The 27,284-nt window shown below is 42.6% G+C and overlaps 1 protein-coding gene across 1 annotated transcript in view; it reads left to right on the top strand.

Moving 5' to 3' along the window:
- LeuRS-m (Leucyl-tRNA synthetase, mitochondrial) overlaps positions 1-27,284 on the top strand; it is a 370,394-nt gene that overhangs the window by 27,787 nt on the left and 315,323 nt on the right. The window contains exons 3-4 of the mRNA XM_080284805.1: positions 18,358-18,600; positions 25,197-25,330. Coding sequence (XP_080140931.1) covers positions 18,358-18,600; positions 25,197-25,330 — 377 coding nt within the window. The remainder of the gene's footprint in view (positions 1-18,357; positions 18,601-25,196; positions 25,331-27,284) is intronic.

Here is a 27,284-nt window from a genome sequence, read left to right as displayed (position 1 = left end):
TATCTTGTGGCTCCCAGACAGGTTTACAGCGAACATTACCGTCATCTTACGCTTCTGGAGCTTGCGACCAGGGGCTTGTTTCTGTCTTTTAGTGATGGAAGTTGATTTTGGCATGGCCTTGTAATATAACGACGTTTCATCGATGTTGTAGATCTGGTCCTTGGTGTACTGTCCCTCTTCAATAATCGCTCGAAATATCGCAGGATAGAGTCTCGCAGCCAGCTCATCTGCAGAGGCACGTTCACCAGACACTTTCACGTAACGGAGTTCCTTGCGCTTGAGAAAACGGTCCAGCCATCCAACCGATGCCCTGAAAGGTTTTTCCACTTTTAACCTTCGAGATGCAGCCTTGTAAAAGAGCTGGGCTTGGTTCCGAATAAATCTTCCATTGAGTGGATCACCTTCCTTTTCTTTCCACATTATGAAGGTGGCAAGATAGCGCTCCATTAGTATCATAGCACGATTTCCCACCCGCGAATGGCCGTCTAGGTCAGAGGCACTGTACGTCTTCACTACAGCCTTTATGGCTTCACGGTTCTTCCACACAGTTCTCACTGTAGATTCAGCCAGTCCCAGGGTTCTCCCGATAGCCGTGTTTCCTTGACCCTCCTCCTTCATCTTAATGATCTTTAACTTGGTGGCGTGCATCAAAAGTTTCTTAACTCTTGGGGTTGGAGCCATGGTGCGGCAAAGTACAGGCAGCACAAAAAACACCACACGCTGTACACGACAGGTTAGCTGTAGAGAGCGGATCCGCACAGTGCACGAGCCGGGACTGTTATGGCATGCCCGCTCCCTTGTATCCCAAGCTGCACAGTAGAATGCCCGGGAATTTCTGCGCATCAATATGACGACATGTGACGCGCTGTGTGAGGGGTGGTCATGCACTAGTAGCAAATGGCATTTTTGAGCCACTCCTTGCCTCTGCTTCGCGTTCTGTGTGGTAAACTCGCGCATTGAAGGGTTTTTGGTTATGATTTTTGGTCATTCGCGCACAATGCGAATCGCGCACTGCGATGATGCGCACTGTGCGAGCCTACTGTATCTCAACAAAAATATGGTCGGTCATCTTAGAAACAGTAGACAACAGGCATGGTGGACTTAAATAGCAGGGGTTCCGAGGCGCGGCAACACACTTAGAGTGCCCCCGCTGCACTTGCCGCTGCACCATCCACTGCACCAACACTTTCCTCCTCATAACTAGACTCCTCTTGAACACCTTCCCCATCAGCCTCTAACTCAGTTACTTCGGCCAAAACCCCCTCAGGGTCCAGTGTTGACACAACTGACATTGCATCCTCTTCTTCCCCTACAGGAACTGGATCAGACAATGTCACAATGGATGAATCATGGGGGGGGGGGGTTGCGTAGTCTGGGAAAATATCGATTTTGGGCCACTCCTTGCCTCTGCCTTGCGCATTGTGGGCTAACCTCCCACATTCAGATTTTATGGTCATGATTTTGAGTTGGGAGCAGGGCAGTGAAATGGCGGGGGACAGGGCGACTTGGAGGCGATTTGTTTGTGGCCACCCCAAACGGGATTGAGGCGTCTGGCAATAGATAGATAGATAGATAGATTTTGGTCACTCATGTACAATGCAATTTGTGCACTGTGATCACACATACTGTGGGAGCTCACTGCACTGTGATTAGCTGAGTCTTGATTGACTTAATCATTGCTAAAACTCTTTCATCATAGCATTGAAGCTGTAATTTCAAGCTGTACTATGCAGTAAACCCTCAATTATCTGCCACTATTCAGCCATCCTCTGCACCAGATATTCCAGAACGTTTAATATTGCATAGGTACCCCTAATCGGCTGTACATTCAACTTCAAGCCAGGCAGTGTGTCGCTATCCATCTCATCCCTCTATCCTAAAAATTTTTCTACAATGTTACCCATGACTAAAAGATTAAAATCAAGCATAAAATAAATTACAGTATTGATACAGTTCAGTACATGTAGCACAGTACAGGCAAATCCCGGTTAACGAGCAATCGCTTAACGAGATTTTGCTAATACGAGGTCTTGGAATTTACACCATCGCCTGATTAACCCCTTAACCGTGGGGCGTCACTTTCGTGACGCTTGGGAGCAAGGGATCATACCGCAGGGCATCGCTTTTATGATTCTGTGTTATTTTGAATTCATCCGGGCTTCCAAGTGGGGGCTTGTATCATCTATCAGTACTGCCAATGTCCAACACTAGTCAGCACTCCTAATCTCATCTGTACTCCCATCCAGTGTTGACAATTTAGCCATTTCTCCCCGTTCTTGACTCTCCTCCCTACCCCCCGTCCATTACCCTATCCTCTTGCCTGCCCGGCCGTGCTACGCTGAGTAAATCTTCCCTGGAATTTTTCACTGATTTCATCCATTGAAGTAAGCTCTATGCCCTATTCTTATACCAAATAATATATACAAGAAAGAAATAAGGTAAGTGAGAGTGCCATACACCTGGAATTGGCTAATTATCACCTGACAACACCTCACGTGCACTCGTTCGCTAATTTTCGCTGTTTATTTCCCCTTGAAATATGCCGTATAATCTATTTTCGTAATAAATATACATATAAGGAGGGAAGGGAGAAGCCTAAGTGATATTTACATTCACCTGGAACTACCTAATTTATAATGTATTGTCTAGATTTCCTGCCAATCATTTCACTGCTATAAATTAGCTGAGTCAAGAGGCTAACGTTGGTAGTAATGAAATTCCCTAGGTAGGCCACCACCCCGGCCCACCCTTATCAGTTCACTCTCATCTTCCGAAGTGGGGGTACGTCCGTTCGCTCTTGCTAGCTTTAGGGACTTTTCACCCCCATGCAAAGGGCCCTGTGACCTTTACCCCCTACTAAACCTCGTGTGGAAAGAGGTAAAGGGCTGACAATTGATAAAAGAGTGACTACGAACTTTCTGTTGAGTAAAACAGTGCAAGTGGAATTGTAAATAATGTGTAAATAATGTGTAAACAGCAAGTGAAAGTAATGAATGTAAATATACGTGAACAGTGGAAAATAGTTTTATAAGTTACTTCAAGTGACAGTGCATAACAGTGTAAATAAAATAGAAATGTAAATAACGTAAATAAAATAGAGAACGTAAACAGAAATGTATATGAGTAGTATTATAAGAATACGAGTATATACCCTAGGTGTAATGAAATTGAAAGTTTCACTCTAGCATGTCTGAATACTATGAGTTATGAGAATGAAGGTGAAAGTGACATTCACTCTCAATGCTAGTATACAGGACGAGAAAGTGAATGCTACGTATTTTACTGAAAGAAATTGAATCCCTACAGTGACAATAAACTAATACTACTGAAGGAAACTTATGGATAAAGACTGTAGATATATATAAGTGTTATATAGTAATAGAAATACAGTGGGGCACCAATTTTCGCGCCTAATTGGGTCCAAAAATAATGCGCGAAAGTGGAATTAGCAAAAGTTAAGGCATTGTCTTTATGGCAAAAAGGCTAATTGGTTCCCGGCTATCCTAAAGTAACATCAGATTTTCATTTTCACTTGCAATACAGTACATCAAATCACTATTGTACATTGCATTGTGAGATACAAACAATAAAAACTGTACAGTACACATTATATGAGGAGAAACATACCACAGAGACCAGGTTGAGGTGTTTAATGGATGTTGGGGGTAAGTATCCGAGGCGCGTGGCGGGCTTATTTAGCCACGCCAGACGTATTGGCGCCACCTCTTGCTGCCTCTCCCGGCCACTTTTTATCACCACCACTGCCTCCCAGCCCTCCCCCCACACCACCAGGCTCTCCCCCCACACCACCAGGCCCTTTCCCCACACTACCAGTTATAGTAGAGGCCATTGAACCGTGAGAATCCAACACAGTGGAGCTAGCACGCTCGTACACAATGGCGGGAATGGGTGGACAGAGTGTTGACATGACGTCATTCAAGATGGCGGTGGGTTGCGGGCGGGCGGTGCAGGAAATTCAAAGTTCAAAATATTGTCCCAAACCCAAAATCTGTGCGTGAAAATCGATTTTTTTCAAGCGAAAGTGGAAGTTAGGGAATATTTGGTGCATGCCGCGAAAGTGGATTCCGCGAATCCTGCTGTAGCGAAAGTTGGTGCACTACTGTATAAAGTGTGAGGGGTTTTATGAATAATAAATGACAGAGTACCAAGAGCGAACTAGCGCAAGTGCGACGGTCAGACGTGCTCGTAATTTTCATTGCTTTCACAGTGTTTTTTTTTTTTTTTTTTTTTTGAGTATGGATCCCAAACTACTAGAAAATCATAGAGTAGTGTTTATAGTATTAATATCTGGCTGTGGTAATCATATTACGGGTTGTCGGGAAGTGTAAAGTGGAGACTTCGTTACCCAGCTTCAGAGGTCTCCACAAGTCCTATGGTAACCGACGAAGGCTCAGCAAACATTCCAGGAGAAAGCTGAAGGTATGTGCCATAAGCATATGTAATTTTAATATTCTAGGACTAATAACTGATTTTTGGCAAATATTTTTTGAGAGTCTGTCGGAGCCCGAATAACCCCGCGGGACACGCAAAACATTGGTAAACATGCCCGCGGTGTAGGGGTTAATGAGCAGATAAAACTCCCCGGAATCCCAACTTACGAGAATTGAGACGAAGGTATTTGTATTGCATGTGTATTAACCCTTTACTCCTGCTTAAAATTGTCTGTCACAGGTGTTGGTGGTAGGTGGAGGTTACTTGGCTGGTTGTTCACCCCATCCCCATTTTACCTATAATTTATGTTATTCTACGTATATTAATGCTGTTTTTATATTTCAGGTGTATTACCTTCGTGTATTAACCCCTTATTCCAGCTTTAAATGATCAGAAAGTCAGTTTTGGTGGTTTGGGGGGAGGTTGCTCGGAGGCCTTGCTCCCTAACCTTATTTTTCCCTTAAGTTCTTCACTTTGTTTAACGAGAATTCGGCTAACGAGCAAAATCCTTGCTCCCAGTTAGCGCGTAAGATTGGGACCTGCCTAATACAGTACATAATATAATCATAATCATACTGTACTCAAATCATGTCAGCATTGATGTAGGGCTTATACACACAGGTATGTCCTCACTATACAGTAGTCAGAGCACTGAGGGGCCACAAGGTTAGTCACAGCACTGCAGCAACAAGCGAGGCACGGGAGGCCATAAAGTCACAGCATTAGGTTTTAGCCACTGCATGGGTCACGAGCAGAATGCGCAGATATGTCCTCACTGTATAGCATCCACGGGAGAGACTGAGAAAGTGACGGTAGGCTCGGTTCGCTGGGTGGGCCACTCCTGCAATACATTGTGATAGCTGTCACGTTGCTGTGTCTGCCCACGTGTCGACTGGGTCCCATGTCAGAGCTGGGGGATACAACTCACTGCCCAATATTGCCTAATGTCACCGGATATTGTTTTAACCCCTTAACCACGGGGCGTCACTTTTGTGACGCTTGGGAGCAAGGGATCATACCGCAGGGCGTCACTTTTGTGATTCTGTGTTATTTTGAATTCGCCCAGGTTTTCAAGTGGTGGCCTGTATCATCTATCAGTACTGCCAATGTCCAACACTAGTAAGCACTCCTAACCTCATCTGTACTCCCATCCATTGTTGACAATTTAGCCATTTCTCCCCATTCTTGACTCACCTCCCTACCTCCCCTCCATTACCCTCTCCTCTTGCCTGCCCGGCCATGCTGCGTTAAGTAAATCTTCCCCGGAATTTTCCACTGATTTCATCCATTGAAAGAAGCCCTATGCCCTATTCTTATACCAAATAATATACTGTATACAAAAAAGAAATAAGGTAAGTGATAGTGCTATGCACCTGGAATTGGTTAAGTATCACCTGACAACACCTCACGTGCACTCGTTTTTTGCTGTTTATTTCCCCTTGAAATATGCCGTATAATCTATTCCCATAATAAAAATATATACGAGTATAAGAAAGGAAGGGAGAAGCCTAAGTGATATTTACATTCACCTGGAACTACCTAATTTATTATGTATTGTCTAGATTTCCTGCCAATCATTTCATAGCGTATATATTAGCAGCTGTCACCACGCTGACATGTGGCAGCATTGCACTCCCCCTAGGCCACCACAGTGTTCAGTTTACTGTAGTCTTTCAAGGTGAAACCACGTCGGATTCGCGCCTGTTCAATTCCGCCGCTTTTTAGCCCCATGCAAAGGGCCCTGTGACCTCTACCCCCTACTAAACCTCGTGTGGAAAGGGGTAAAGGGCTAAGTGACTGCTGTGGAACGTGAACTGGCTAATTTATCAATGATAATGATGGACAGTGACTACGATCTTTCTGGTGACTAAAGAGTGCAAGTGGAATTGTAAATAATGTGTAAACAGCAAGTGAAAGCAATGACTGTAAATATAAGTGAACAGTGGAAAATAGTTTTATAAGTTACTGCAAGTGACAGTGCCTAACACAGTGTAAATAAAATAGAAATGTAAATAATGTAAATAAAATAGAGAATGTAAATAGAAATGTAAATGAGTAGTAATATAAAAATACGAGTATATATATACTAGGGGTAATGAAAGGGAAAGTTTCACTCTAGCATATATGAATACTATGAGTTATGAAAGTGGAAGTGAAAGTGACAGATTTGCTCTCAACGCTATAGTACAGGACGAGAAAGTGAATGCTACGTATTTTACTGAAAGAGAAATTGAATGCCTGCAAGTGACAATAAACTACTATTACTGAAGGAAACTTATGGATAAAGACTGCAGATATATATAAGTGTTATATAGTAATAGAAATATAAAATGTGAGTGTCTTTTATGAATAATAAATGAAAGAACACCAGCGGCGAACAAGCATAAGTGGGAAGGTCATACGCGGTCGTAATTTTCATTGCTTTCACAGTGTTTTTTTTTTTTTTTTTTTTTTTTTTTTTAGTATGGATTCCAAACTATTTGAAAATCATAGAATAGTGTTTCTAGTGATAATATCAGGCAGTGGTAACCATATTACGGGTTGTCGGTAAGCGTAAACTGGAGACTTTGTTACCCAACTTCAGAGGTCTCCACAAGTCCTACGGTACTTGACGAAGGCTCAACAAACATCCCAGGAGAAAGCTGAAGATATGTGCCCTATGCATATGTAATTTTAATGTTCTAGGACTAATAACTGATTTTTTGGCAAATATTTTTAGAGTCTGTTGGAGCGCGAATATGCCCGTGGGACACGCAAGTCAAGCCAAAATAGCACCGCGGTTTAGGGGTTAATAGAACTGAACAAGAAGCACTGGATACCACAAGTATATTGTCTCTATCTATCTATTGCCAGACGCCTCAATCCCGTTTGGGGTGGCCACAAACAAATCGCCTCCGAGTCGCCCTGTCCCCTGCCATTTCACTGCCCTGCTCCCAACTCACACCCCCCTCTCTCATATACCTCTCCACTCCTTCCCTCCATCTCATCCTCGGCCTCCCCCTCCCTCTTCCACCCTCCACCTCACTCACATACACTCTCTTCGTCAGTCTTTCACCTTCCATCCTCTCCACATGGGCAAACCACCTCAGTGTGTTCCTCATAACACTTCCTATCACATCCACATCCACACCACAACGCTTCCTTATATCCTCATTCATCAGCCTGTCTCTCCATGTGACTCCACATGCTCCTCTTAAATAACTCATTTCCACTGCTGTCACTCTTGACTTGTGTCCTTCCAACAACGTCCAAGCTTCACTTCCATACGTTAGAGTTGGTACCACAATACTGTCATGTAGTAACTTTTTCACTTCCATGCTCACTTCCCTGTTTCTTATCACTGCTTTCAAAGAACCAACAACCTTTCTTCCCTGCTGTACCCTTTCAAGCACATCACCCTCCAAACCTCCATCCTTACTCATCACACTACCCAAGTACTTAAACATACTCACGTTTTCCAATTCCTCACCATCCAACCTCGCTGTACATTCACTGACTTCACCTCTCTCAAAGACCATCACTTTACTCTTCCCTACATTCACCTTTAGATTCCATTTCTTACACACTCTCCCAAACTCATCCACCAAGCCTTGCAGCTCCCCTTCATCTTCACTCAACAACACAGTATCATCTGCAAACAACAGTACAGGGAGTTTCCAAACACTATCCTCTCTCACCAGGGGCACTCCAACATCCACTACCCTACCTTGTACCTCTTTTATTACCCCATCCATGTACAGATTGAACAACCATGGAGACATGACACATCCCTGTTTCAACCCAACTTTCAAAGAGAAAAATTCACTTAGTTCACCATCCACACGCACTGCAGCCTTCGCACCTTCGTACATACTCTTCACAGCATTCAACAACTTCCCATCTACTCCATATATTCTTAACACTTTCCACAATCCTTGTCTATCCACCCTGTCATATGCTTTCTCCAAATCCATGAAAGCCACATACAACTTCTTTCCCTTCTCTAGAAACTTTTCCACTAAAGATCTAAGAATGAATATCTGATTTACACAACCTCTTCCCTTCCTAAAGCCTCCCTGTTCTTCTCCAACTAATTTCTCTGTTCTTTCTCTAACTCTGTCAATAAGTATCCTACCATACACTTTTCCTATTATAGTAAGAAGACAAATGCCCCTATGATTACCACACACTTCTTTTTCCCCTTTTCCTATGTACAAGGGAATAATTATACCTGACTTCCAATCCTCCGGGACACTACCTTCCTCCCAGGCCAATCTGCACATCTTCCACATCCATTCTACTACTATCTCTTCCCCGTGCTTCAGCATTTCACCACACACTCCATCAATTCCTGGGGCTTTCCCCGAATATAACTTCGTCATTGCTTCCACAACTTCTATCCTACTGATTTCTTCCTGTCTTCTCACCTCTCTCCTTCTCCCAGCCATTCCCCAGCCACTTATACTCGCATTACTTCCATCCTCTGTGTTCAACAATTCCTTAAAGTGTTCTCTCCATCTGCTCACTTTTTCTCCCTTCTCCACTAGTAATCTACCATTTTTATCTTTCACTCCCCTGCTAACTTCATTTCCACCCTGTCTTACCTTTTCACCTCTTTCCAGAACATTTTCTTACAGTCCCTCCACTTTATACTCAAATTCCTTCCAAATTCCTCATCCACTCTCTTCTTACTCTCTCTTTCAAATCTTTTCACCTCTCTCTTTCTTTCTACATATAACTCTCTGTTCTGCCTCTCAACTTCTTCCATGCCCCTATTTCTCATCCATTCATTGTATGCTTTCTTCTTTTGTGCCACAGCCTGTCTCACCTCTTCAGTCCACCACGCTGTTCCTTGCACCCCCTTCCATCATCTCTTCCTTCCACACACCACATCACATGCTGCACATATTTCTTCTGTAAATATCCTACACACACCTTCCACGTCTCCCATCTGCTCCAATTCATATTTGCCCAATCGTTCCTCCACTTCTCTCTTATACTCTGCCTTTTTCTCATCCTCATGTAACCTTTCCACTCTCCTTGCAACTACTCCTTCCTCTCGTCTTTCCCTTCTTCTATTCCTCCATCTTACTTGAATCCTAATCCTGGCCACCACCAAGTAGTGGTCAGAAAGCTCTTGCATCCATTACACATCTTCGCATCCTTTCATCCACACACACATAATCAATCACTGCCTTCCTTTCATTCAGTTCACCACCCACCCTTCTCATCACTCGCCATGTATACCTGTGGATCATTTTATGCCTGAAGAGGGTATTGGCTATCACCAACCCCCTCCCAGCACAAATGTCCACTAACGCACTCCCATTCTCATTTGTCTCAGCAGGCACACCCCACTCACCAACTATTCCATCCACCTTCACATTCCCAACTTTACCATTCATATCACCGATCAAAAACACTCTCTCATTCCTTCCAAACTTTTCCATGCACACTTCTACATTTGTCCAGAACTCTTCTTTCAATCTTCTAGCACGATCTTGCGTTGGCTCATACACACATAGAGTCGCCCACATTTGTATTCCAACTTTCAACTTTACCCACACAATCCTTGACCCAAGTGATCCATACTGTCTTATACTCTTCTTCCATCTTTTACTCACAACTATACATACTCCTTCCTTTATACTCTTCTTCCATCTTTTACTCACAACTATACATACTCCTTCCTTTGCCCTCTGATTCTCACCTACTCCTGCACATATACCCCATCCATACTCCCATTCTCTCACATTTTCTCCTCTCCATTTTGTTTCACTTATTCCACATACATCCACTTTTGCACCCTCAAGCACCTAGACATTCTCTCTCTCTTTCACCTCATCATTCGCTCCTCTTACATTCCGTGTACCCATTACTGTTACATTCCATGTACCCATTATATTGTGATGATGTATTATTGAGAGTTTATAACTTTTTTTTTTTTTTTTTTTTTTTAATATAAGACTGTTTCCTTCTATATTACTCCCGTCTTGAATAAAACAAAGTATCGGTAAGAGAAGTTAGCCTGACAGTGGTGATTGAATTTCCATATGTGACAAAAATTTATGATGATGTAGCATTGTCTTGCTAGCTAGCTTCTCTCTGACATGATTGCTTTGCTAATTCATCATCATCATCATCATCAGCAGCAGCAGCAGCCATTACAAGTCCACTGCTGAACAAGGCCTTCCCCAACCTTCTCCATGAATTCCTTGACTGAGCCAATTTTTGCCACGTTTTCCATGCATATTTCTCTGTCTTATCTCTCCACCTCCTGTCTGGCCATTTTCTACTACACATATGATCTCTTGGTGTCCAATCAGTCAGCTTCTTGCTCCATCGGTTATCCTTTATTCTTGCTACATGGCCTGCCCACCTCCATTTCTGTTCCTTTATAACGTCAATAATATCTTTGACTTTCGTCTGCTCTCTTACCGAAGTTGAACTTTTCCTTTCTCTTAAAGATATTCCCAACATTGGCCTTTCCATTGCTCTCTGAGAATGGATTAATTTATTTTCCATCAATCTTGTCAGCTTCCAGCTTTGCTAATTAGTGAGCGGAAATCTGGCAAAGTGATCATGATTGCTGTTCAGAAGATTAGCTGGCAGTTCATTGATCATGTCACTGAACTGCACTAGATGCTAAACTACTATTCTGCTAAACTGCTACACTGCCATTTGAGCAGTTGTAATCAAACTTTTATTGCTATGTACTCTTCATCTTGCATGTTTCCAGAATCTGCCGAGTACGTACTCAAGTGCATGTTGTTGTTATTATTATTATTATTATTATTTTTTTTTTTTTTTTTTTTTTACACAGAATCAAGTGTTTATATGCTAGAAAATACCTGTGATCGCCAAGCAGTGAGATGAGCATTTGTATTAGAGTTTTCTCTAAATCGAGCCAAACTAACTGCTGCCTAACCCGCCGCGTGCCAGTGCCGTTTTCAAATGGTCTGACATAATTCCGTGGCCAGTGCCAGTGCCATTTTAAAACGATTTAAAATAAAAAACTTCACTCTGACCGCATTTTTCAAGATTCGCGGGTAAAAATTGGCAGGCATGTAAGGTAACTGTTCCTCTAACATCCCCCAGGCTGTCAAGGCCATACACTCACTTGCTCCCCTCCTCACGCTCGCTCTACCTCACTCTGCCTGTGTGCCTCACCCAGTGCTGTACATGGTGAAGGCATTTTGTAAATATTTTCATATAAGTGTAAGTTGTAAATATTTTCTTGTAAGTGTAAGGACTATATAGTGAAGTCAAGTTGTAAATACCTTCTTGTAAGTGCCAGGACTGTATGCAGTGAAGTCAGGTTGTACCTGTTTTCAAGTAAGTGTAAGATAATGCATTCACAGTGAGAAAGACACGCAAATTGTGATAGATGCTGAAGTAATAAGTAATCAGAAAGGTGTATTGAACATTGCTATACCTTCCCAGCATAAATACCTGGGTATACCTTACATAGAAAACGGCTTTCTCTCACATACGTGGTGAGCGTGAGAGAGCAGCTATACATGTACACGAGTGTGCGGGACTCAATAAAGCTCATTTCCGAGCCTCGGTGAACATTTTAATGTGAAATTCATTGTTTCCACATCAAAATCTATCATTTTAGCCAAAAAAAAAAAAAACAGTCGAAAAATGGCCGGTACTGGGGTGACCCATAGGGCTAAAAATAGCCAGCACGCGGCGGGCTAATGCATCACCTCTTGCCTGGAGGATGCATGGGGATATTTCAAGGTAATTTTTAGACAAAAAAAAGTGCTTATCAGATGCCACAAAATACAAGAGTTCATTATAAGAAGGATCTACTGTATTAATGTCTGGTGGGTAATGGACTGACTTGGTTTTTTATTGGATATAAGTACATGAACCTGAAGTATATTCTTAACAGGGTGAGTTAGTCATGAGTGACTCTACACTGAGTGACAAGCCAAATGGTTTCCTGTACACCAGGAAACCATTTACTATGCTGGGTTATACCTTTATAACCAAACTATGGCACCTGGTGGTTTAGTGGGTAATTAAGGCGCTCAGCCGGATTGAGCCTGTGTAGGTTTATATGCAAGGGGTGGTTGGGGTTTATTGCTCACATTATGCCACTCAGGGATGAGTGAGGCTGGTCACTCATCTTAAATGTCAGGATCAACTTGCCTAGCTCTGGGCTCCTACACTTCTCATGGCTCAACACTGGATTGGGTGATGATGCTGATGATGCAGATGCATCTGATATAAACATTTTTGAAATTGTGCTTTAAACAACAATTCATGCATTTCTTTTGGATCCATCTGTTGTGGAGGTTTAGGAGGCTCCAAAGTAAACAGCAATGAGTTGCTTTGTATTCAGGTAAATTATAGTATCAATAAAGTGCATAAACGTTAGATAATTATTTTATGATGTGTGTAAGTAAGACCTCACTATAATGGACTAATTGGGGCCCAAACCATTCCGAAAAATGTTAAATTCCGATAAAAATGACATCCGGACCTCCCCATACTAATCTGAACTTTTTCCGATATATCAGACATTAGTCTGGATCGCATGAACGGTTTTTAAACTTTTTTGACTACCATTGTGGTACTGTACTGTGTTATAACTTCACTGCATTAATCAAATGGTATAATATAATAGTACTGTTCTGTGCACTGATAAACATGACTTTTATTTACGAAGTTAGCTGAAGTGGTCATGCAGTCCGGACTGCTTCTGGCTTTATCAGACTTTTACCAATATATAGGAATTTAGTCTGGTAGCTCCTCAAGTCCGATAAAAGCGAATTCCAGTCTATTGAAGTCCATTATATCGAGGTTTTACTGTATCTCAGCAATGTTGCATCGGATATATGATTTCTAAACATTGATAAATATATGTGTTAGATAGCAACAATAACTCTGTTTTATTTAATCTAGGTACATCTGTTAAGTGTGGTAGTTGGGGGCGCTCACCATCCACTCACTTGATGTAGTGCTGCTCTCGGGTTTCTGCCCTTTCGTCTCCTCCATCCTTCTTTCCATCCATCCTCTTCTGTCTTTCTTTCCTTCATTCTTTCCTCTTTCTTCTGCCTACAGGTGACATTACACTCCCTCTTGTGTCTTTCTTTCCTTCATTCTTTCCTCTTTCTTCTGCCTGTGGGTGACTCTACACTGAGTGACAAGCCAAATAGTTTCCTGTACACCAGGAAACCATTTACTATGCTGGGTGGTAACCATATAACCAAATTTGGCACCTGGTGGTTTAGTGGGTAATAAAGGTGCTCCAATCGGATTGAGCCGGTGAAGGTTTATATCCGAGGGGTGGTTGAGGTTTATTGCTCACATAATGCCACTCAGGGATGAGTGAGGCTGGTCACTCTCATCTTAAATGCCAAGACCAACTTTCCTAGCCCTGGGCTCCTACACTCCTCAAGGGGCAAGGATTAGATGATGGATGGATGGGTGGATGGATGGATATCTGTTAAGAACCTTCCATGTTCCCCAAGAATGTTCCAGTATTGCGTGGGGATAGTTTTAATCCAGCCTCCAAACACAGGCCTTAGAAGGCTGGTTGGGGGAAACTTTGAAACAAAAATGCATGGTTGGAGCTGTGTGGGCTGTTGGGGACTGCTCTGGGGATAGCTGTGAAAACAGCCCTAGGGCATTTGGTTATAGATAGAAAGAAAAACCCTTTCATTGGATATGTCAAGGAAGGCTACATCTACTGTCTCCAGTTTGAAAGAAGTCTCTCTGAACCTCTTTACAGTTGCCTGCAGGTAATGTGAATCATATGATATATTGTTTATAAAGGCTCCAACATGCTTGCATGCCTCAGCTTTGGTCACCTAATGGTGGCTCTTCATGCTCCTCAATCTCTGGCAGCCTCCCCATTTGGTCCCTTATCGCTGAGGTCACAGCTAATGGTGGCTCTTCATGCCGCTCGATTTCTGGCAGCCTCCCCATATGGTCTCTTGTCCCTGAGGTCACACTCAGTGAACTTATGCTAGTTTTTTTTTTTTTTTTGGCTTACCTCTCACACCCATACCCCTGACATTCACACTTCTCACCTTCTTTGCCCGTTTGTCATCCTTCATCCTCTTAGCATGCCAAAGCCATCTCAGTCTACCTCTCCTCATCACAACACCAGCACATTCAAGTCCCATCCATCCTCTCAACTCTTCAATGGCAGTCCTAGCCCTTCCAGGCCTTGCTCTCAAGGACACACTACACATCCATCTAATCATGGTCATTTTGGTACATTTGAGTCTGCAAATATCCTCTTCTTTTACTACCCAGGTCTCACTGCCATACAGCATTAACTCGTTAACTGCGCTGTACAGCCTGGGCTGTTCCGAGTGTGACTGCTCAATACAGCCCTGGCTGCGCAGGTGTTTATCAAATATAGTGCCATGGAGACCAAGGCCGACCCATGCAAGCATGTTTGAGCCTTCAAAACCGAAAAAGAAAAAGAAAACGAAAACCGTACATTCCAATAGGGAATCAGACACTTCGATGTTCATCCATGGCTTTACCAAGGTAAATATTGAGCTAATATTTTGTTACTATATACTTTGGCATGTGTTCTCTCAATTCCTAAGACAAAATTTGGCCTTTGGGAAATTTCACTTTTACCCCTATGTCCGCACATTACGGACACCTCCAAAAAACCGCCATGCGCAGTTAACGGTTTAAACTCCTAACACATGCCACATGCAAAGATCCCTTAGCATGGAGGGGGAGCCCTTTCAATGTAAGGAGAGTCAGCAGCTCCCTGGAATGTCTGCAGCCACTCTGTACTCTAGTCAGAGAACTAGCTCCAGCTTCACCTCAAGCACATAACGTGTCTCTCAAATTACACAACTCCACCACACACTCGAGACTCTTGAGCAAGATCAATCCTTTCATGCTTGAGAATCTGTATACACCCCCCAACACATTGCCACATGAAATCAGCACTATTTTGCAGCCTGCCTCTAATACCACTACATCTCTTATGCAACCACTTATCACAAACACTGCTCAAGATGGAGTTACTTACCATACTTATATGGGAAACTGCACATGTCCACACTACCTCTGCTTTGACAGTACCACAACCAGTCCTACATATCATCACTTTCGTTTTATATGTATTTGCCCTCAAACCTTTGTGCCCCATTACCTCCTTTCTTTTCCCAAATGTTTCCTCCACCTCACTTTCATTCTCTGCAGTCAATGACAAGTCATCAGCATACATTATCTCCCATACAAGTCCTTTTCTGAAGTCATGTGAGAGAGTTTCAGGCACCATGACAAACAATAAGGGAGCCAAGACTGATCCCTGACGCATATGCCAACATTCAAAGAAAACTGATCATTCAAATCTCCAGTCACTCTCTCCTGGGTGTGAGCACCCATATACATAGCCATAACCACTCTAATCAGCCACTCCTCGATCCCATGCTTTCTCATTGCCCACTTCACCACCTCCTTAGTGACTCTGTTAAAGACCTCCAAATTAACAAAAACAAAGTACAGTTCTCTTGCCTTTCCTATATCTTCTTCCTGAATCTGTCAGTGAATATGGCATCATTGATTCCTTTGCCTGGCACAAACTCAAACTGTGTCTCATCAGTATTCACACTTTCCCCTATCATAGCTTGTAGGACTCTCTCCGTTACCCTTATTATCAGACCCAAAAGTTTTGTGCCTCAATAATATCATCTTTCCAGGGCATCAGCCTTCCCCATATACACATTTACAGGAATACTCTTCAGCCAGTCATTTGGGACAATGCATTCATTTATAATTGAACTTATCAAATCAGTAACTAAGCCCGCTCTCGTATCGCCAGAGGTCATAAACGTTTCATCAGGCAACCTAGGCACACTTGCTACCTTCCCTAACTGCATCCTGCCTATTGCCCTGATCACATTAACAGCATCAATCAGAGGCCAAGGGGCAAACACTGGGTCTGCTAACTTAAAACCTTCCTTGTTCCAGTAAGATTCCTCATTCATCAACCAGTTGTAGTGCCCTCTCCAGGTTTCTTTAACCCCTAACCGTTGGCTGACGTGTATAGCTGTCATGATTTTGGGCACAGAGCAATGCCTGTTGACATGTGTAGCCACAAGCGTCTTCCTGCCACCCCTTGAACTTTAACTTATCCTTACTCATCGATGGGACCACCTGGAGAGGTGGGGATACTTTCATTTGAAAGAGGAAGAGTTGATGATTTTTAAGTATCTTTAACTTTTTCCCTAGCTTTATAGTTTGCCAGATATTAGGGTTTGAAATAAGTTTTTTTTTTTTTGTCACAGATATCCCCCATAGGGAGGAGCGTGCAACATCGGAAAACCCCCTGCCTGTAGGGGTTAATATTCTGACTGTCCACCACTAAATTTCCTTAATCAGTCTTCATGCTCTGTTCACCTGTGATATCTTTGTTTTCCCTTTTCATCTGATTTCCCACCTTAAATATCCTATTCTTCCTTTCTGGACTCTACGTTATCCAGTAAAAGTCTCTGAGACTCGGATTCATCACTGTATACCTCGTTTCTAGCCCTACACTTGGCAGCCAAATATTCCTTTCAGTTACCACCCTTTTTCTGTTCCTGGAAAAGTCTTCTTTTCTCTTTAACTGTGGCTTCAACACCTTCATCCCACCACCTTGTTACCTTATATCTTGAATCAGTTATTCTCAAGAAATAGTTCTTGAGAGCTCTGTAGTGTTCATTAACACTTTTGTCAGCAGCTTACTGTTCAGCCACCACTGTACTTATCTCACTATAAAAGGCATCCCTTACTGGATGGTTTTTCATCCATCCATCCATCATCCAATCTTGTGTCGCCCCATAAGGAGCGTAGGAACCCGGGCCTAGGCAAGTTGGTCCTGCCATTTAACCCATGGATTGAGAGCCACAGCTCAGGCTGGGTGGCGTCATGTTGCGAGCCACAGCTCAGGCTGTGCTGGCCGTGCATCACCGCAAACAATTTTACCCCTACGCAAACTTACGCATGGCGCTACACGAAGATGGAGAGAGAGAGAGGTTTTTTCTTTTCACCAGATGATACCCTGGATGATTATCTTCAATTTTTTTTTCTTTCTTTCTTTCTTTTCATTATTTCACTACTCCCGTATGTAAACTTATGCATGGCCCTACGCAAAGACGGAGAGAGAGATTTTTTTTTTTCTTTTCACCAAATGATGCCTTGGATGTTTATCTTCATGTCTATATTTAACAAAAACTAAATTTTTTTTTTTTCCTTCTTTTTTTGTGCACCTCAGTGTGGGATTAAAAAAGGTAATTGCACAGTTCACTGGCTGAGTGACCAGCCTCACTCATCCCTGAGTGGCATTATCTGAGCACAAACCCCCCAGCCACCCCTTGGATATAAACTTTCACAGGCTCCATCCGATTGGAGCACCTTAATTACCCACTAAACCACCAGGGAGCATAATTTAGTTATATGGTAACCACCAATAGTACTAAATGGTTTCCAGGTGAACAGGAAACCATTTGGCTTGTCACTCAGTGTAGAGCCCCCATAGTCAGAAGGAAGAGGAAAGAATGAAGGAAGGAATGACAAAAGAGGGAGGATGGAAGAAAGGAAAGGGCATACACACAAAGCAGCACTACATCGAGTGAGTGGATGGTGAGCGCGCCCACCTACCACTGCTTGGTTTTTCAACTTCCATATTTTCCTCCTTTGTACATAGGTCCTCTTCTTCAGCACAGTGTCACATATCAGTAATTTTTGTTGCTGCAGACTCTCCACATTCAATAACTTTATCCTTCACGAACCTGCCATCAGCCCTCCTGACCAGGAAATAATCAGTCTGGCGACTGCTACCCCCAAACTCATATACAATCAGCCTACTCTCTCTTGAATAAAGCAAATACTGCTTTTTCATATTGAAGAGGTTAAGAATTAATGTTTAGTGTGTAATAAAGTGGTCATTTGCAGGTAATCCATCCAATGGGATGGGATGCATTTGGACTTCCAGCAGAAAATGCAGCACTAGAACGAGGAGCACAACCCAAGCAGTGGACATACAGTAACATTGCCCACATGAAGTCACAGCTGCGGGAATTGGGGTGCAGGTATGACTGGGACCGAGAGCTTGCAACATGTCACCCATCGTACTACACTTGGACACAGCACCTCTTCCTTAGGCTCTTACATGCTGGCCTTGCGTACCAAGACCAGGTGAGCCTTTGTTTATAGTCATTGTTAGGTCTAGCAATGGAGTTTGTTTTTGGCTGCTGATACTGTAAGCATTTCCTTGGTCACAAGAAACCATTTATCTTGCCACTCATTGTATAGCAAGTCATTTTATGTAACTTGACATAAAGTAAGGATTGGATTACAAGTGAAAAGAATAGATATCGGTAATTGTTGGAATGGCTTTATTCAGTTTTACTGGTAGTGTAGGAATAGCATGTTTATGTTGCATAGTGGATGAAAAAGCTTATAAAATTGATACCTGTCCCATCATTTTGAGTGTTTTCATCATCCACAAATGGGAAAATATTTGGTTCCAGTACTAATAGTGTCATGTTTGGCAGTGAATCAAAGGAGGATATAAGGTGACTGGAATGAAACATGAGAATGATGCTATAGATGTGCAAAATAAAAGTGGATGATGGGATATCCTCAGAAGAACTAAGATAGCTGGAGTATGACATGGAATGAGGTTGAACATCCCTCTACAGTGCCCTGAAAAGGGCAGTGTTTACTTTTAGGTTACTCTAAGGGCAAGAAGGCAGGAAACTGAAGCACTAAAAATTTATTGTTGCCTCAAACAGTGGAGGAAATCTCACTTCCGTTTATGAAAGAACTTGTTAGTCCCCTACCGGTCAAACCAATCGGCGACTATTGGTTTGCGTGATTCTGTCAGTACACTGTCAGTCTGTCCGTAATTTTGTGTGCACTCTATAACTTCCACATGCTTGGGCAGATTTTGAAATAACCTCACACAATTGTTCCCTATAACATGATGGTGTGTTGCATGCAACAACCAGCCATCTATAGTCAAGTTGCCTTTGGTGCGTGCTTCTATGGTATGGTTTTGTATGACATGGCAAGGTGCCATACCCCCCCAAAACGAACCACATGCATAAGGTACCTATGGTGCAGGTGCGGCAAGGTTTGAAATGTGTGGGCAAATTCCCCTGGTGATCGGCACTCTCTCCCGTTTGTAAACAAAGAAGATGGCGACCACTTCAGCTCCAACTGTGGGCTTTTTTCTCTCTTATGAGGAGGTTAAATTTCACCAAATTCATTATGTTAAGTATTGTGACTAGTTTATAGGTTTGTTCGCAAAACCACTGTGAACGGGTTAGTGACGAAGCACCTATCTCTGAGCTAAGACGAAGTATAATGCATCCCATCATCATCATCACATATATAAGAATGGTTATTAATGTCTGAAATGTGAGTTTTGTTGACACTTGAACATGAAAACTTTATCAAATATGCTTCTTCAATCAGTGCTTGACCAGGCAGCCTCCGCCATCTTTAATGTTTTGGTCGGTCAGCTGATCTGTGTCTACTTGGCCGAGCTTTTTTTTGCTCGATCTGCAGCATGTGGTATTGCCCAAGTAGACATAAGGCTGATCACCCTCCTGTTTTTTATGCCTATTGTTACGTGTAATACGTGCATTGACTGATTGCTTGATTGTGTGCGTGTGTAAAGTGAGAAAAAGTGGGGTGAAAAGGGGGACTTTGGGCGAATGTCCAGAACCAAATACCATTTTTCCCATAGGTTTAGTTATTTCTATGGCACAGTTGTCTATGGCACGGGCGCAGTCCAGAACCAATTAGCCGCGCCTGAGGTGACTTGACTGTACTTCCAAAATCAAGGTCACACTTAGGGCTCACACATGGTCGGGTACTGTCATACTTAACAGCTGTACCTACATTCGTGTCCACCTTGTAACTTCCACATTGGTGAACAGATTTTGCTATAACTACCCACAAGTGTTCCCTGTACTATGACGGTTTGTTGCCCACAAGAACCAGCCATCTGCTCCCAGGATCAAGGTCTTTTTATCTATATACCTAGGCTGCTTCCCCCAAGGAAAGGGAGGTAGCCGAGACAGGATGACACACTCCCCATTTACTCATCCATTCAAACACATTCATTTGCATCTTAGCCCCAAAGGGGAGAAGGGACAGATCCTCACTGCACCACACCGCACAAGGGTCAACTGTGCAGTGCAGTCAGTGACATCCGCAGCAGGGCCCGACAGCAGAGCTGGTTTACCCCTGCCATATCATAATAGACCCATCCCCTTACCCGCATCTGACCTGACTAGCTGGTCAGACCAAATGCAGGAGAATATCCCCTCAGGGCTGCGTCATCATGTATTCATTCACAATTTCTCTCCATTTATTTCTGTCACGCACAGCCACTCTTCCTTGCTCAACAGAGATCCCTCTCGCATCCAGCGCTCTCTTCACACTGTCCATCCATCCTATTCGTGGTCTCCCTCTCAGCCTTAACCTCTCCCATCAGATCTAGTTATCTTTTTCACCAATCGCTCATTATCCATTCTCTCCATATGCCCAAACCATCGCAACACCCTCTGCTCAACTCTACCAGCCATCTCTCGAACAACTCCAGTTCTCCTTCGCACTTCATCATTTCGCACTCGATCCATACGCGTCACTTCACACATACTCCTCAGACACCGCATCTCCATTACATTCAAACTTTTCCTCTCTGCTACACCCATATTCCATGTTTCAGCCCCATATAATGCAGTCGGTACCACAACACCCTCATACAGCCTTCTCTTTACATCTATTCTAAGCGAACGACATCTAAACACTTTTTTCATTCCTCCCAGCATCTTACCTACTTCATTCATTCTAAACTTCACTTCTGCATCTGTTCTTCCATCCACAGCAACATGTGACCCTAAATATTTAAAACACTCTACCTCCTCAAGCAACTCACCATTCAGAACTATATTCATCCTCCTGCCATCTACTAACCTCGTACACTTCATCACTATGCCCTGTGCAGGGTATGAGTATTGTCTGTACAGTGTCTCAAACCTGTTGGGCTAGAGCAACTGTTGTATGTCCAGTGAACACGTTACAGTATGATGTGGTAACATGTCGGACTTACACCGTTGGCATGTGCATTAAACCCGCGGCACAAGAGGAGTGCCAAAGTTCCCCATAATGTGCATGTCATTCCCTCCACTTTTTGGTCCCTTCAGGACGAGTCTGATGTGAGTGCGGCCCCTCCCTTGTGGTGGTAACGTAGACTGGGGCTCGTGGCACTTGGCCGCGAGATCAAACACTCATGCCCTCATCTCCCCAGCAGGGTCCATCCTCCTCGCTTTAGCCTGGGATTGGCTTCGGTCGCCTGGGCGGCCCTATGGGGCCACTATTTCCCAGAGGAGGGTGGGATTGGTTCGGTCAGACCACTTGGGAGAACATCAACAACAACAACAACTTCATCACTTTACTCTTATTCTCATTTACTTTCAATTTCCTCCTATCACACACCCTTCCAAACTTCTCTACCAACTGTCTCAATCTCTCTTCTGATTCAGTCACCAGTGTAGTATCATCTGCAAACAGCAGCTGCTTCAGATTCCACCCTTCACCATCAACATTCACCAGACTCAGACCTCCACGTAAAACTCTTGCATTCATCTCCCTTACAACACCATCCATATAAATATTAAACAACCAAGGCGACATCAAACATCCCTGTCGCAGCCCCGCTTTCACGGGAAACCAATCACTCACAGCATTTCCCACTCTTACTCATGCTTTACATAAAATCTTTACTATTTACATAGAAACTTTTCACCCCCTTTAGTAACCTACCACCAAGTCCATACAATCTTAAAACAGTCCACAAAGCCTCCCTATCAATTCTATCATACGCTTTCTCTAAATCCATGAATGCCCAAAACACATCCTTGCCTTTCGCTAAATACTTTTCACACATTTGTCTCACAGCAAACATCTGATCCATGCATCCCCTCCCTCTCCTAAAGCCACACTGCTCATCACCAATCACTCCCTCTGTACCCTCTCTAACTCTCATAATTAACATTCTACCATACACCTTACCTACAACACTCAACAGACTTATACCCCTAAAGCTAGTACATTCATACTTATCACCCTTGCCTTTATACAGCGGGACCACACAAGCACTTGTCCAGTCAATTGGCACCATGCCTTTCACAAAGCACATATTCAACTGTCCTACTAACCAGTCAACAATAGTCACTCCACTACCCTTCAGGCATTCCACAGCACACCCATCCATACCTGCAGCATTCCCTGTTTTCATCTTCTTTACTGCCTTCTCCACCTCCTCCTTCTTTACAAACCCATATTGTATGCACAGTACATATGTACTGCTGTCGTAGCCACATTGTGTACGCAGTACATATGTATGGTTATCATCCAGTAGGGGACTTTGTATTGCATGGCAATAATTCATTCACTTGCTTTTTGTATTTTTCAGCACTTGTAATATTCAGCACAATAATTATTATGTATTTTCCAGGTTCATTGCACACCAGAGCTTCCTGTGTGTGGCTGTTGTTGCTTTTGTTCAACCCGTCATGTCTGGTCTAGCAGACCATCTCTTTTTTTTTAAGGATACCTCAGATGGGTGGATGTTAGGAAGGGGGCCTTATTGTATAATGGTCTGATGGAGGTGTTGTATATGCCTGCATGTGAAATGAATGTGTAGGTGTTTCTTCAGTGCAAGTGTTAGAATATCTGGAGTTGCGATGTTGTTGAAGAGGGTCTGGTAATGTTTATGTGTTGATTGCTTTATGTGCTTTGTTTTGTTGTATGGCTCAGTCATAAATGACAGGTGATGATTGTTAGCATGGGCTACTGCTTAGAGATGTGTCCCTCTGATCTCAAGACATTCTCTAACAAGGAAAACCGTAATTTCAAAGCATAAGTGAATTGTGGGAGTGGCATTTCTGCAGCCACTGATGATTCATAGAGCATTGATCTGTATAGTCTGCAGTGTGTTGTGGTGGGTATTAGGATCCAGGCTCATGCCCTGGAATCATAGGACATCACTGATGTGATAACATTGATTGTAGAGTGTGGAGAATGTTTCTTTTTGTTGCCCAAGGTTAGCCCCTTTACTCATGCCGGCACCATACAGTTTTAGTCTGCATAAGAAAGCCCTCTTTCATTGAAGGTTTATTAATACTACGTTTAATCCCTCTAGTTCAAAAAGTCTGTCTTGAGATGAGTGAAATTATCAGGATGTTGCAAGAATGAACTATGTATAATGTCAGCAGATTAGCGTCATTGATACTGTCACTATTAACCTTCTCATGGTTAGAATAACTCTAGATTCTTTTCCAAGTAATGTCACACAGCATTATGAACATTTCCCTGTCAAACTTGAATATTTTCTACTTTATTAAGCAGTTATCTGATGCAGACATTAAGATTAAGGGTGGACCTGCGTGCTGTATGCTGATGTACAGTAACCTCTCAAATAATGCGAGGGTAAGGTTCCTGGAGATGTCACGTTAGTTAAAAACGCTTTTTTTTAACATAATTTTCCTATAAGAAACAATAGTAATATTGGGGGTTACGTTCCTGGACTCTGGGAAAGTCTACCCATTTTGGGAGTTATGCTACTCTAAACTTAAAAGCAACAATATTCACTTGAAGGAAAGTCCATGTAAAAAACAAAAACAGTATATCTGGGGAGAAATAAACAACATTTGAGCCCTAGTTGGGCCGAAGCGTTGTTTACTTCTCCCCAAATACACACTGTTTTCGTTTTTTACGTGGATTCTCTTTCAATTCTGCTTCATTCACGGCATTGTGAAAGTTCCTCAACATTATTAATGCATTAGTAGGTCATAAAAACACTACAGTAAAAGCAACATTTTCATTACAGTAAGTAGGTCACAAACAATAACAACACACAGCCTCACTTCATCTATGCATCACTCATCGTCTGCTGCTGTCCCTTCTTACCCCGGTACCCCACCTCCCGCCGCTCCCCACCCTAAATTTGTTGTCCCTCCTCTCTTTGCTGTCCTTCCTCTTCCTCTTCCTCTGACTTCCGTGCTACTGGTGATGAAAATAACTCCTTTTAAGTTTTCTGTCTTCTTCATAAAGAATTGCTCCATCTTGGTCTGAGTGGTTTTCTTTTTTCTGTTCTGCAGCATCAAGTTGTAACAGTTTAAATCTGCCATCACTTTCCTGGCAAATTTTGTCTGAAAATGAGCCAAATTGTTCAGAATGGGGCCAAACTTCATTTTCAAATATTATAGTTCAAATAAAACCAGTTTAAACAACAGACAAATAAAAAATTGTATTTATTCATAAACTGCCACACACGGTCTATCAGCTTGGGACTGTCCAAGGCACGCGTGACTAATTTGAAACCATCACATACGTGTAAAGTCACGTTAAATCGAGAAACCCTTGTTAGTTAAACATATTTCCTTAAATATTTGCTCGTGTTAAAACGAAAATGCGTTTTTTAAACTCGTGTTAGTTGAGAGGTAACTGTACTTGCCTTCATACAGCTTAAGAGACGTCTGATGGTCTTGTGAGTTAAGGCACTCCACCTGAATGTGAACCATAAGGGTCAACTTCTGATGGGTGGTTTAGTCTTACTGCTCTTTTAATACAACACAGGGGCAAGGAAATACTGGTTCTCTTCGTAAATTTAGCCTAGCAAATTCTTGCTCACTTCTTTTGGAACAGAACTGGATTGGATGATAGATGGATGGACAATAGTGAGCCTTAGGAGCCTGAGTGTATTTATGTTGCAGGCAATGGTGAACTGGGACCCTGTGGACCAAACTGTGCTGGCTGATGAGCAAGTGGATGAGTCTGGGTGTTCATGGCGGTCTGGTGCACCTGTGGAGAGACGTAGCCTTACACAATGGTTTCTGAAAATCACTAAGTAAGTTAACTCCTCCCCCAACATTGTATATACACACACACACACACACACACACACACACACACACACACACACACACACACACACACACACCTGAAAGACAGATGGATAAAATATCTGGAAGAGATGAATATTTTGGCTGAATGTCAGTTTGGATTCAGAAGTGGAAGGTCATGTGTTTCTAACTTGTTGAGCTTTTACTCAAGAGCGATTGATGTGGTACAGGAGAGAGATGGTTGGGTGGATTGTGTGTACTTAGATTTAAGAGAAGGCCTTTGACAAGGTACCTCATAAGAGACTAATGTGGAAACTAGAATATATATAGGAGGACCAAAGGGGAAACTTCTGGAATGGATGAGAGACTTTTTGAGAGACAGACAAATGAGGACAGTAATAAAGGAAAAGATGTCTGGATGGAGGGAAGTAACAAGTGGAGTCCCTCAAGGCTCAGTGTTGGCGCCAGTAATGTTCCTGATTTATGTAAATGATATGGTAGATGGAGTGAACAGTTATGCAAGTCTGTTTGCTGATGATGTAAAGATCTTGAGGAAGATAGAGGTTGAGGAGGATTGTAAAATACTGCAGGAGGATTTGGATAGGATACACAATTGGAGCCGGACGTGGGAAATGAAATTTAATGTAAAGAAATGTAAAATATTGGAAATGGGTAAAAGTACCTGGAGACCATCACTGAATTATTTTTTGGGTAATGAATTAATCACAAAAAGGAGAGAAGAGAAAGATTTGGGAGTGCAGGTCCAAGATAGTTTGTCACCAGAAAAGCACATGAACAAGATAGTTGGAGAGACTTATAAACTCTTGACTAACATAAGAGTAGCATTTCATTATATGGATGAGGAAATGATGAAAAAATTGATAGTGGCAATGATCCGCCCCAGGTTAGAATATGCAGCGGTAGTGTGGTCCCCACACAAAAAGAAAGATATAAACAAGATTGAGAGAATACAAAGAACAGCAACCAAGATGGTCCCCAGTCTGACAGACCTGTCATACAGAGAGAGGCTGGAAAAACTGGATTTGCCTTCGTTAGAGGAAAGGAGAAAGAGGGGAGACATGATTGCGGTGTTCAGGACCATGGTGGGAGTAGATAAAATTGACAAAGAAGATCTGTTTGTATGGGATAAGAGAGCAACAAGAGGACATGGAATGAAATTGAAAAAGTCAAGCTGCTTGAAGGATATCAAGAAATATAGCTTTCCTTACAGAAGTATAGACTTATGGAATAGCCTGGACAAAGAGATCGTCCAGTCTAAAAACTTAAACGAGTTTAAAGTTAAATTCGACTTATTGAGAAACAGCGACGGAAACCCACGAGCATAGTACATTCCATGTATATCACAATTAGGTATATTAGGTAAATACTTAAATATTTGGAACGACTTAGACAAAGAGTTGGTGCATGAGAAAAACATTCATGTGTGTAAAGGTAGACTTGATAAATGTGGATATGGAGACAGGACAACACGAGCATTGCTCAATTCCTGTATACTACAAATAGGTAAATACACACACACACACACACACACACACACACACACACACACACACACACACGATTGGAGCTGGATGTGGGAAATGAAATTTAATGCAAAGAAATATAAAATATTGGAAATGTGTAAAATTACCAAGAGGCCATCATTGAATTATTTGATGGGTAATGAACCAATTACAAAAGCGAGAGGAGAGAAAGATTTGGGAGTGCTGGTCCAGGACAGTTTGTCACCTGAAAAACACATTAACAAGGCAGTTAGAGAGACGTATAAACACCTGACTAAAATATGAGTAGCCTTTCATTATTTGGATGGGGAGATGATGAAAAAATTGATAGTGGCCATGATTCACCCCAGGTTAGAATATGCAGCAGTAGTGTGGTCCCCACACAAAAAGAAAGATGTAAACAAGATTGAGAGAATACATAGAACAGCAACCAAAA

Source organism: Coenobita brevimanus, chromosome 13, assembly GCF_032717465.1.
Source record: "Coenobita brevimanus isolate Jiangsu-jjx chromosome 13, ASM3271746v2, whole genome shotgun sequence".
In the NCBI taxonomy this organism is placed as follows: domain Eukaryota; kingdom Metazoa; phylum Arthropoda; class Malacostraca; order Decapoda; family Coenobitidae; genus Coenobita; species Coenobita brevimanus.
Note: the sequence above shows the minus strand (reverse complement) of the source record. Positions and strands in the feature narration are given on the sequence as shown.